General features: G+C 36.3%; 1 protein-coding gene across 7 annotated transcripts in view; it reads left to right on the top strand.

Annotated features, from left to right (window-relative positions):
* LIMS1 (LIM zinc finger domain containing 1) overlaps nt 1-12,760 on the top strand; it is a 158,706-nt gene extending 145,946 nt beyond the window's left edge. For 6 of the 7 annotated variants that reach the window (XM_049857107.1, XM_049857106.1, XM_049857108.1 and 3 more), the window contains 6 exons: nt 732-881; nt 3,026-3,176; nt 4,118-4,210; nt 5,549-5,597; nt 7,383-7,458; nt 10,095-12,760. In XM_049857107.1, coding sequence (XP_049713064.1) covers nt 732-881; nt 3,026-3,176; nt 4,118-4,210; nt 5,549-5,597; nt 7,383-7,458; nt 10,095-10,209 — 634 coding nt within the window. In that variant the 3' untranslated portion in view covers nt 10,210-12,760. The other variant, XM_049857110.1, reaches the window with a different exon arrangement.
* The last annotated feature ends 851 nt before the right edge of the window (nt 12,761-13,611 follow it).

Below are 13,611 nucleotides of genomic sequence, written 5' to 3'. Positions count from 1 at the left end.
GTGTGAGGCCATGCCTCTTTTCCCTCTGGCATTGTAAGGCAGTGCTCTAAGATACTGAATTTAGGGTTTAGGAACTCACAAACAGCAGTATGTTGCCTTATGTTATGTCTACTAGAAAGGGCCTAGAATTTTGTACACTAGGGCGTGACTGTTGGAGGCCTGGTGGTGCTCTGGTTAAGAACTCGGCTGCTGAACAAAAGGTCAGCAGTTTGAATCCATCAGTCGCTCCTTGGGAGCCCTGTGGGGCAGTTCTACTCTGTCCTGTAGGGTCACTGTGAGTTGGAATCGACTCAACAGCAACAGGTTTGGTTTTTTTGGGTCTAGATGCATTCATTGGCTGCCAAATTGGAGATAGGTATATAAGATGGAGTTGCTTGAAAACCGGTCAGATTATCAGGGTCGGAATAATTGCTTAGAAGGTTATTTTTGCAAATACTGTTTATATCCTTAGACTTTTTATAACTTGTTTAGATGAATTTTAATTATCACTCTAGTATTTTGTTATTATTATACTGGGGTTAATGCAGCCTAACTCAGATGGACGTTTAAATACTGTTTTTTGTAAAAAGTAGTAGCTTGGTTCTGCCCTGTTAAGCGTGGCAGTAACTTTTTAAGAAATGAGTTCTTTCGTTTCTTTCTAGAGAAGTGGAAAGATGTTTCTTTTTAGTTATGAGGAAGAAAAACCTTAGATTTTAGATTTAAGTTTCTAAACAAGTTTTTGTTCTTCTTAGACATCTGTGTCGCCCGTGTCATAATCGTGAGAAAGCCAGAGGCCTCGGGAAGTACATTTGCCAGAAATGTCATGCCATCATTGATGAACAACCGCTGATATTTAAGAATGACCCTTACCATCCAGATCATTTCAACTGTGCCAACTGCGGGTATGATGGCTTCTTACCTTCCTTCACTGCACAAGCCCTGGAAATAAAAGACCACATTTATCTCTATTTCTGGTCCTCCAGCAAACCACACTTAGATATTTCTGTTTTCTCCAGCTTTTAATGTGGAAACTTTTAAATCTATGGAAAAGTCAAGAGAATAGCATAATGAACACCCTGTATGACCTTCACCTAGTTTTACCAGTTAATATTTTGCCACATTGGAGTGTGTGTGCTCTCTCTCTGTCTGCGTACACGTACACACATACCTGTAAAATTGTATGTTGAACAGTTCGAAAGCGAGTTGCCGACACCATGGCTGACCTTCAGCATGCATCTCCCAAGAACACGGGCATTCTTCTCTAGAATCACAATACCCTTTCATAGCTACAAAAATGACCATTAATTCTGTAATGTCATTATATATTCAGTCCATATTAAAATTCCCCCAGTTACTGCAGACACTGTCTTTTATCACTGTATTTTTTCAGCACAGGGTCCAATTAAAAAAAAAAAGAACCTTGTTCTTATCTCTGTACATATGTGACTTCTGTAGTTATAATTAGGGTGATATTTTAAAAATATCTTAAATTTCCTTTATTTAGTTTTGCTTGATTTGTATCTAAAGAGATATAAAATTTTTTTTGGTCTTTAAGAACCCATGATAAATTCTTAGGGTATGATTTTCTGAATTTGTTATGTAGTATAAACCTTTAATGGGAAAAGGTGGAGTTAATGTGAGGTATGTATATGCTAAATTGTATTGGGGAAGCAGGAGAAAACATAAGCTCAAGATGTAAGAAAATAGTCTTGTGGTAGAAGTATAGCCACGTCATCCTTTCTGATGGAATGAAAAGTTTGTCCCTTATCTAGTTTTCTTGCCCTTCCTCACCCCTGTGGGATTTTTCTCTTTCCATTTTTCATTAGCGTTTCTTTCAGAATTATTCAAAACAAATGAAATTCAAACAGGTCTGTCTGGCTAAATGAGACCATCTCTTCTAAATGTTTGATGATCCAGGAGACTAAAAATAATAGCTAACTTAAACATTTGGAGAAGGAAAATTGGAGGAATTTCATTTGTTTATTTTCTCCTACCCTAACTGTTCCTAACAGCTTGTAACAATTTAAATAATCGTTAGTAAATGGAACTAGTTTCCAAACTGCTCAGTTAGTTGGGAAAGTCAGTATCACTCAGTCGACCCTCAGCACTCTAACTATTCTGCTCTAGCTTTTTACTGAGAATTAATGGCTAAAAAGGTAATGTGATAATGTGACAAGAAAATAAATATGACCAGTGTGATTTTATGTATCTGACTTATTCTCGAATCTTATTATTATACAATATTATTATTTCGTATTATATAATATTACTGCGTTTTTCTCATTTTTTTCTTTTGGATGACGTGTTTTCAGCATTGGAATAAGTGCTTACTAATTGAGTGTGTTTAAATTTTTGGTTGGTATTAGAGACTTGGAGAAATATGATCTGGTGATAACAAGCCATTAATGAGGCAAGTGACACTGTGGTGCCACCGATTTATGGTGTGACAGTGTATTAGGAAGAGCTGTATAAATAATTTATTGCAGGCGCCTTTTTCTCTTAGGTTGCATGGGGAACCTTTAGTTCTCCAAGTATCACAGAAAAATCAAACCCATCAGGGCTCCCTAACTTTTGCACAGGAAAGCCATAATTGTTTGCAAGCCTTATCTCACAGAAATAAAGGGAAAAAAGGCAAAAGTTTACAAAACTAGGAAGCATCACCCAATAGAATGCTCAGCCTACACAACAGTGAGGCTCCACCTCCAGTCTGCTGAGCTTCACACGTTTCAAAAGGGACCCACCTTAACCCTACATGCATTACAATCGGAAAAACGCCTTACCTCTGCGCTTCAGAGGCATAAAAAGTGGCTGATACCCCAGCAATCCAGTGGTAACGAAAGAGCTATATTTTGTTAGCAATCTGAAACCTATTCAAGTCTGTTAATTCTGTTTACTCCGCTTACCTCTTTTGGGGGGAAAAAGAGGTATCAGGTATTGTTGTACTAATTTCTTTAAAAACCTAAAAAGCTGTGGTAGCCAAATTGGTTGCCTGTTTTGGCACTGTCTTGGTAGTATTATTCAAATGGATATTTTCCTTGTGGGACAGGAAGGAGCTGACTGCTGATGCCCGGGAGCTGAAAGGGGAACTGTACTGCTTGCCGTGCCACGATAAAATGGGGGTCCCCATCTGTGGTGCTTGTCGACGGCCCATTGAAGGGCGCGTGGTAAATGCCATGGGCAAGCAGTGGCACGTCGAGGTGAGTTCTCAATGGTGTCAGGGTTGTTGTTAGTTGCCATCATAAAAATTCTGACTTATGATGACCCGATATGTGCAGAGTAGAACTGCTCCATAGGGTTTTCAAGGCTGTGACCTTGTAGAAGCAGATCGCCAGGCTCGTATTCCAGGGTGCCACTGGGTGGGTTTGAACTACCAACCTTTCAGCTAATGGTCAAGTGCTTCACCGTTTGCACCACCCAGGGATACACATGGTATAGGTGTAACCACTCAGTTTTGGCTCTCCATGGTTCAGGTGTACTGACAAGATTAGCGTATTCTGAAGGTTAAATATGGACATTTTAAGGGAACTAATTTTGTAGAAAATTAAGAATATAGAAGGCACACTGTTTTTGTGGACTCAGTAATGATATGTGATGTGCACTTCAGTTCTTAAATTGTTATTAATGCTTCAGTTCTTAAATTGTTATTAATGTAAAAAGTGTCATGGTCCATATCCAGTGCTAGCCCCTGCCTTTTGGATGCTTCTGAGATGGTCATCTCTTCTCTATTCTATGTTGTTTGAGTAGGCTTTGTCTCAAAGTAGCCTATCAGAGACTCACAGATACCTGAGTTAAGACTGTAAAAGTGTTAGAGGGATTACCTATGGCCAAATGAAATTACTACCTCAAACTTTCATGTATCTTCTCTGAGAATGGAAACCCTGCTGGTGTGGTGGTTAAGTGCTATGGCTGCTAACCAAAGGGTCGGCAGTTCAAATCCGCCAGGTGCTCCTTGGAAACTCTATGGGGCAGTTCTACTCTGTCCTATAGGGTCGCGATGAGTCGGAATCGACTCGATGGCAATGGGTTTGGTTTTGGTTTTTGGTTTCTCTGAGAATATTTTAATTTTGGAGTTTTATTTCAATAAGTAAAAAAAAATACGGCAAATCAAAAATGACCTATAGCAATTTTTTTTTTCCAGCATTTTGTTTGTGCCAAGTGTGAAAAGCCATTTCTTGGACATCGCCATTATGAGAGGAAGGGCCTGGCATATTGTGAGACCCACTATAACCAGGTATCAATTGGACTCATTGGATGTTAGATAAACTTTTATGAGTTTGAGTTTCTCAATATTTTAGCCACAAGGAAGTCTCTTAGAAAATGTACATTGGTCTTTCGGGATTTGCTTCTAAGTTTTTATTTGGAAATAATTTCAGACTCACGGAGAAGTTGCAGAATAAAAATAAAAAGAATACCTACATAGCTTTTACTCAGGTTCACCATTTGCTTCCTCGTTTGTATGGCTCACTCTCTATAAACACACACGTATAAATGCACATGTATACAAACACAGAATGTTTTTTTCTGAGGCATTTGATGGTAAGTTACATATTACACACCTCGTGGCCTTTACCCCTAACTACTTCAGTGTGTATTTCCCAAGAATATGGGTACTCTGTTACAGAACCGCAGAACAGTTGTCAGTATTGATACAACACTTGAATCTGTTGTTCATATCCCACTTTTGTCACTTGACCCAATAATGTCCTTACAGTGTTTATTGCCTGCTGCAGTACTGGATCCAGTCTGGGGCTGTCATGTCTCTCTAGCCTCCTTCAGCTGGGAACACTTCTAGAGCTTTCTTTGTTTTTTACAGCATGGGCATTTTTGAAGAACCCAGATTCCTTCCCCTCTCCCCCTTTTTAATAGAATGCTTCTCTTTGGGGGGCTTGTCTGATGTTTCTTCGTGATTAGGTTGAGGTTATGCATTCAAGGCTGCACTACTGCATAGGTGAGGTTGTGTTCTCAGTGTATCACACCTGGGGGCACACTGTCCATCTGTCCCTGAGTGGTCATAACCCAGTCAAGGTGTTCTCTGATCACCACTGTATAATTGCTGTTTTCCCCTTCCCTTGCAACTAATAAGCAATATGTGGGCAGTCGTTGTAAGTCCAAGCAGGTACCCTGTTCCTCATCAAAATCCCCCCATAGATTTAGCACCCATTGATGAGTCTTGCCTGATCTCGTCTTTACACTGCGGGTTGGAAAATGATCGTTTTCCAACTCTTGCATTCCATCCACTCTTAGTTGACCCTCAACATTCTGTGTGTTTATGTCTTCACCATATGAACTTGCAAGTTCTTGTATTTTTGAACAGTCAGTCAATAATTCATGCCTGTACTTACTTAGATGCTCAAATGTCCTCTAGATAGCTGTTTTTTAAGTGAGGAAAAGTAGATTTTCACCGTAAGAAGTAAAATCTACTCAATGAACTTTACTAATTTACCATTGCTAAACTGGTTTTCAGTAGCCAGCTCCAGCCAGCTATTTGTTTTTAAGTGAGAGAATGAACTGAAATTACATTAAATATTCAGTGTTCTAAAATTGAACATTTTTTTTTTTCTTTTTTCAGCTATTTGGTGATGTTTGTTTCCACTGTAACCGTGTTATTGAAGGTGATGGTAAGTATCTGTGTGGATTTCATATGACATTTTGGCACAAAAACACTTGCGTAATGTGAAAATTGAAAAAGGTTGACGGTTGCTATTTTTTGCAGTGGGAGCATTATCAGTGACTTGAATTCTGTTTTAAAATATGCCAAAGAAGACAATTCTCTTTCTTTGGTGTATTTCCCAAGTAATCTGTAGCAATGAGATTATAATATCTGAAAAGCTGGGCTTATTCTTCATTTATGATAATACTTTAAGTTCATGTTGAGCATTTCAAGTGCAGTCTAAGACTGTGACTCAAAACGCGGGTTCCACATATGATACCGCATTGCTCTCAGGTGATTACCGTGGATCCATAGGCACGGGGTTTGAGAGGAACTAGGCTCTGGCAGTAAGAATTCTAGTCAGGATCGCCACCATGGAAGCCCCAGACTGTCGTGTTGCTGTGGACTCTCCTCTGCTCCCCAGCACCACAGGGCTCTTACGCTGGGAATTGAGGGAGCTGAAACCCTGGTGGTGTAGTGGTTAAGTGATACGGCTGCAAACCAAAGAGTCGGCAGTTCGAATCTACCAGGTGCTCCTTGGAAACTCTAAGGGGCACTTCTACTGTGTCCTGTAGGGTTGCTATGAGTCAGAATCGACTCAACAGCACTTGGTTTGGTTTTTTTTTTTTGGTTACCACCAACTGTGTCCTGCGACCTGTTTTTGTTTCTAGTCCCTGGAATTAGATAATGTGAAAGTTACAACAGATCAGTGTTTATTAGGAACAGTTTTCATCTACTGTGATAGTTAGGAAGAATGTTTAGCCTTGTAGATACTAAAACCTGGCAGTCATCTGTAGGAATTTCTAGTGTTTATCACCCTTGTCCTGTGATAATTAGGCAGGGCCGATTGACTGGAACAGAGGGGAAGCAGCTGTGTTTGCAAATAGTGGCTAATACAATTCTGCCAGAAACTTCCTGGCAACATGTTAAGCATTCCTGTTTTCAGCAGGCTTTATAGTTCTCAGCAGACATCACCTAACTCAGGAAATAGTTTCTGAAACAGTGCCTTAATGCAATTTGCAAAAGAACTAGTTCAGGAAGGCAGTATTTTAGTGCCATTAAAAATAAAACTCCCTCCTACTTGCAACAGACAGTTGCCAGGTGAAAGAAGATGTCGAAGGATGGTAATTTCTTATTGTCAGCTTTGGAGGAAAGATTCCTATGTGCCAACAAGTTAACGTCTGAATTGTTAAAATTGTCTGTCTAGTTAATGTTTCTCTGTCGGGCAAGTGGCAGTAGGAACATCAGTACAGTAGAGAGTAGCTGGTAGGCAAGCACTGTGCCAGAAAAGCTAATCCGCATGACCTGATGCATACTCCACATGCATCGGCCTCATCGGCAGGACTGAGAAGATGCACTCTTCGGTGAAAAGACATGGTGCACACCATTTCTATTCCTCGCAGGATAGTCAAAGGCAAAAAACTTGAATGACAAGTAGAAGTTGAAAAAGGCAATGATAACTTTCCCTAAATAGAAGTTTCTACTCATGGGAGTCAAATTCAGAGTTGTGCTTGAATGTTTTTTAATAATTGAAAAAATAGCCTTAGCATCATTAATAAAATTGAGTTAAATCAATAAATATCCATTAATTGATGGCTCTGAACTTTTTACTTATGTGGTTCTTTTGCTAGGAAACCTCTTGAAGATTTCTTCCAAGTTTTGTGGAAAAAGCTTTAGTTCTGTTTTAGAGCTGAAACTTTCACTTTCTTCGGTCTCCCATGCCAGTGACCAAATCTCTTCCCTTTTTCTCCAGTGGTATCTGCTCTTAATAAAGCCTGGTGCGTGAACTGCTTTGCCTGTTCTACCTGCAACACTAAGTTAACGCTGAAGTAAGTACTGCAGTTTAGTCTGGCGTGAATCCTGAGACTAAACACTTTGGGGTAATATTTTTTTTTTAATATGTGTAGCAAGCATTTTTTAAAAGAGAATTATTTGATTCCGTATTTCTTCTTTCTGTTCGTGCCTTCTGAAAATAAGGTACTTCCTTTAATTATTCCGTTCTTTCCTCTATTTCTTTGTCCTGCTCAAAGGGATAAGTTTGTTGAAATTGATCTAAAACCAGTCTGCAAACACTGTTATGAGAAAATGCCAGAAGAATTTAAGAGGCGACTTGCCAAACGAGAGAGAGAAGCAAAGGATAAGGACAAGCAGAAAAAGAAAAAGCCAGTCTGTTTGTAAACTTTTCTATCCCTTCTATCATCATTTTCACTGCTTTCTTCTTTGGTTAGTCCTCTGGAATGTTTTTGTTCTGTTTCTTTTTTTTTCCTTTTGCATGTGTTTGTAGCTCACGGAGATTGAAATACAAGTATTTGTTATGTGTAGAGTTGGTCTTTTTGCATAATTATTAAAATTATAAAGCATAAATGAATAAGGTTCACATTTATATCAGCTCGTGCTTCACATATTTTCCTTAATCAGTAGAGTTCCCCTCCTGTTCTTTTTCAATCACTGTATGGTATAGATATCCCTTTCTTTCTTTCCTTTTTTTTTTTTTTTTAAGGGATTCAGGGTAAGGATTCCAATCTGTTACTAGATGATGGGGAAAGTTTTAAATTATTTTTATTTGGTAACTGGAGCTTTTAAAATCCTAGTCTTTTTTTTTTTTTTTTTTTGCCTAAAATCATTTCATTGATAAATTGCAAGTGTTTTTAAAACGCACATGTTCCACATTCTGTATTAAACCAAATCCTCTTCAGCATGTTTCGTATCTAAGCAAAGTTCATCTGATGCCTGTAATAAGACACCTACGTCTTTGGTGTATGTGTATTTCATAAAATGCCCATATGGTACTGTTTATGAATTCATTTCCTTGATGTCTTCAAACTCTGTTTTAATTCTGATTTTTTTTATAATTTATTGTATTTTTTGTTGTTGGCTGTTCATTGAAAATATACAAGATTATCTGAAGGCAGTAGTTTCAAGGGTTCATCTAGCCTCCATTGCTCCAGAAAGTCTGGAGTCTGTGATAATTTGAAATTCTGTTCTGCAGTTTCCCCCTTTTGATCGTTATTATTCTATAGAATCTTCAGTCAAAATGTTTCAGTAACGGTAGCCAGGCACCATCCAGTTCTTCAGGTCTCATAGTTTTTAGAGGAAGTATTTCAGTCTTTGAAATTCTGTTGAATTAATAGCATAATTTCCCCCTCATGATTACCATTGTGTTCTGAGCTCTAAAATTTTTTATTGTTACAGTTTTCATGTTCCCTTTGATAAAGAGGAACTAAAATTCAGATATAAAATTAAAACTATGGAAGGCTTGCTAAGCAGTCCCTCTGAAAGCAGTATTAATTTATTTCTTTAATAAACAAATGACAGTTTTAATAGCTTTTGATCTGAGCTTTTGGGAGAAATATTTAAATCAATGCTGCTATTAAATCAAGCTACCCCCTGAACCGTTTGAAATATAACATCATTTTAATTACTGCTAGCATTAGGGCCCCTGTAAAAAACAGCTGACAAGTAATTCCCGTTGTGTTGCCTTAAAATAAAAGAATTTTCACTGTAGATATGTCATTAGGAGTTAACTTTGTTATTGACATTGTTCTATTAAGATTATTTTGAAATCTATAGTCTTCTAATTTAATATACTTTTAAAAGGCATTGAAATTATAACAGATTTTTTCATTTTTTCATAAATGATAATGTACCTCTTAGACTTGTTCAACATATGTTTACTAATATAACTTCAGAGAAAATGAACAGGTTATAAAGTTATGTGTTTACTGAATTAAGAATTAAAGACCCTCGATTCCAGAAGTGTAGGAAGAGTATAGGCCATCTGAAAAGGTGTCTTCTCCAGGACCGTTGTGCAAAGAAATTGATAATGGCCGTGGTTGTAGCTTTTAAAAAGGGGAGGTAGGTTCTCTGTACATCTACCATGTACAAAGTAACAATGAATGATTTGGATTAAAAACTTTCTCATATCTTTCCTACCAACCTTTTCCATCTGACAACCGAAATAACTCGTTATGATTTAAGAAAAACATTGTTTTGCTGGGGGTGGAAAGCAGATCATCTTATACTAGGAAAGATGAAACCTCAAAACTACCTAATTTAAACTCTTAAGATCATTTTGCCTCCAGTAAAGAGAGGAGTCTTCACATTACAAAAAGATGATTCTTTGCTTTAAGTAAACATATTCCTTAAGGTGTTCTCGTGGTACTTGAAAATGTGATTTCCTTTACTTAGTTTAGATTCCCTATATACTTAGAATTGAGTAAAATATGCATTTTCCATTATACAGATATGTAGGACTAATTTACAAGGACAGAATTTTTTCAATTGATATTGTGAATTTATGACATCTACCCCAATGACAAGAATTGCAATTAGAATTGTAATTCCTTACTAACATGAATAGAGATGCCATCATATAGTAGCTTCATTTAATTCAGTAAAATGACTTCACGTTATTTGTATGTCTATCTTAAATACATTTCCACTTATTTTTTATTATTATCCTTAGGAATAAGTTTGTGGAGTTTGACATGAAGCCAGTCTGTAAGAAGTGCTATGAGAAGTTTCCACTGGAGCTGAAGAAAAGACTTAAGAAACTAGCTGAGACCTTAGGGAGGAAGTAATTGCCTTTATTTCACTTTTTTCTTTCTATGCAAAGATAAGAAACCACCAACATGACTTGACTTGATCCATCTTTATTTAAAACTATCTCAAAACAGTTGAGACTGAAGGAGACTTGAATGAATGGTTTTCTTCATCTCTCTCTCTTTTTTTCCTCATAAAAAAGAAAAAAAAAAAGTTTGTGTGTCATATATTTAAAACATAGCCAAAATTAGAATTTGCCTTTGTTAATCCTTATCAGTTTATTGACATACACACTATACGTAATAGCGGAAATCACGTGATTAAATGTTAATTAAGGTCCAAAAAATTAAATGGTAGAATGAAAGTAAGGAGTCAGCTTTTACATGACTCAGATAAAAAACAATATAAACTTTTTTTTTTACTTGGTTTTCAAAAGAAAATCACTTCAATCTGCTGCTGGGAGAAAATACAAGAAAGAAATAACCCACCAAGAAAAACAAACCTTACACAAACTTAGCATGTTCATCAAGTTAATAGCTGTAAAGAGGACATACAGGTTACTAAAACAAGAAACAAGTATATTCAGAAGTACTTGATTTTGTTACATTTTTGTTACATGTAATAATTATTATGCTTAGTTTTATATTTTGCTCTTGTGAACCTCTTCATATGAATACTTAACGGTAGTTATAGCTAATTAATAGTATGCCTTTTTAAATTTTGTGGAAAAATTTTATACCTGGTATTTGAAAATACAGTATACTTTACAATATTGGACAAAATGAAGTATTTTTTAATGTATGACAGCAAATATGCTTCTGAGTTTAATGTCAGATGTAGACTTACAGTAGGACATGAAATTAAATTTTTGCAGCTTGGATATATCACTTAAAAAAGTGTATGTATGTGTATTGTTCGTATTGCCTTTATAACCCACGCTAATATCTGTGCTTTACGCATAATCACATTTGCCTTGCCTTAGAAAAAGACATATCGTAATCAGGAATTCTGGCTATTTGGTACAATGCCAACTAAAAAGAAGTGCATCGATTGGGATTTGTAAACACAAATTCGTTTATCACCATGCTGATTATATTTATTTATTTTTCCCTCAGTATTTTGGAGAAACCCACTGAAATTAATTCTGTCATCTAATTAGGGAGAATAATGCTGATATGTAATGGTTTTAGGATTTCTATTTCAAATCTCATAATTAATTGGATTTTATTTAGTATAAATAAGAGCTGTAAATGACTTTTAAATTGGAAGAGGGATATTAAAAGTGTGAATTTGAGGTCAAAAGTAGTGGATTATTCCACTTCATAAAAATTTTACTCTGAAGTTTTAGGACTGTTATTTCTGGATACGCTTGCTATGCAAAGCAAGCTTTAGGAACATTTTTTAAAATGTTGCTGCTGCTATGTTATCATTTAAAAAGAAAGTACCAAGATGGACTTGTAAAAGGAAAACTGCTGGTTTTTCCAGAAATTGCCGAAATATTGTTTTGCCCTAAGAAATCTCAGGATGCCACCACTCTGCCATTAAAATATTTATATGCATGCTTTTTTTTTTTTTAAGTTTGTGCGTGCACTTTACAGAGTAAATTCTGTTCCTGTTTTCAAACAGATTATTTTTTAGTATTCTTTAGAATTCAGAGAATTATCATAAATGATTGAAAATAATATGTATTTTAAGACTGTGTGCTCAGTAGTTTAAAACAATCTTTGCATTTGACACCAAGAATCAAAATCCCTACAGTGTGCCTTTGTCAGCTAATATATGACCAGCAATGAAAATCTTGAAAGTATTTATTAAGTATTATACTATGGGTATAGGCAAAATAGGATAGTATAGGGTCTTGATGGTAAATTCACCCCCACATAGAAACGCAAAGCAGAAAAGCCTTTACCTATATTCTTAACCACTTTGGAGATGCATGGACTGAACTCTGCTCTTTTGCTTAACTATCTTACATAGCCAGGCATCTTCTGTAGCCAGAGATCCTGGTGCTGTCTTTGCTCAATCCTCTCTTAAAATGTGAATGGGTATTTCTTAGAAGTTCGACTTGTTGAGTCCCTAATATATTAGGGTAGTTTCTGTAGACACAGGACATCGTTAGAACCCTTACCTGTGGGAAAGAAAGAAGTCGAAAAGCTATAAATGGAATAGAAGACAAACTTGGTCTAATTCGTAATGTGTTTTGTAGGGCTCACCCTGGCTGCAGAAAAACTCATGCCGATTAGCATCTCCTTATTTGAAGTCCTACATGGCAATTTGAAATAATTTTTTTTTTTACACTTAATTTCCAAGAGCTCATTTTCTTAGCAAGCCTAATATAATTGAGAATAACGTCTTGGTACAATTAAGACATTCTTTGGATCATGCTCAAAGCCTTATTAACACTGTGCCTGAAATAATGTTATCTTGCCTCAACCATTTGCCAAAATAGCCATTTGTAAGTTAAGGATGTTTTTTGAGGTATTTCATTTTAGATTGTAAGCTTAATGGCAGGAATACTATATCAATAATTATGTTTTTATATAGCAATGAATGCAGTATACTCTTGGTTCTCAATAAATGTTCATAATTATTAACCATAATTTGTGCAGTGTTTTATTTGTCTCTGTGTGTTTTCCTAATCTAGATATTTCATATAAATGGAATCATAAAATATTTGTCCTTTCATGTCTGACATTTCACTTAGCATGTTTTCAGAGTTCATCTGTGTTGTAGCATGTATCAGAATTTCATTTCTCTTTATGGCAGAATGATATTCCATCGTATGTACAGGTAGTTCCCAACTTCCGATGTATTCGAGTTACGACAAACAGTATTTATGACTTTTTTTTTAACAGCTTATCAGTAGTAATATGTACTGCATACAATGTTAAAATATACCTGTAAGTTTATATGTAATGTTTCCAATCCCCAAAGACAAATTAAGGTCAGATTTATGAAGAAACAGATAATAGAAGGCAATAATAATGAAAAGTTTTTTAAAAAATGAGGTATTCGACTTATATCAGAACTAACTTATAACGGTCATCGGAGCGGAACTGTATCACAAGTCGGGGACTGCTTTTATATGCCACATTTCGTTTATCCATTTATCGGTTAGTGGATACTTGTATTTCCACCTTTTGACTATTGCGAATAACACTGCAGTGAACACTGGTGTACATGTATCAGCTTGAGTCCCTGCTTTCAGGTATGTTGAGTATGTACCGAGGAGTAGAATTGCTGGGTCACAGAGTACTCCTTTGTTTCACTTTCCGAGGAGCTGCCAAACTGATTTCCATAGCAACTGCACCACTTTATGTCACACGAGAAATGCACAAGGGTTCCAATTTCTCCACATCCTCACCGACATTTGTTATTTTTCTTTTTTCTGATAATAGCCATCCTAGTGGGTGTGAAGTGGTATCTTATTGTAGTTTTGA

This window comes from Elephas maximus, chromosome 17, assembly GCF_024166365.1.
Source record: "Elephas maximus indicus isolate mEleMax1 chromosome 17, mEleMax1 primary haplotype, whole genome shotgun sequence".
Classification (NCBI taxonomy): Eukaryota; Metazoa; Chordata; class Mammalia; order Proboscidea; family Elephantidae; genus Elephas; species Elephas maximus.
This window is presented reverse-complemented; position numbering and strand designations above follow the sequence as displayed.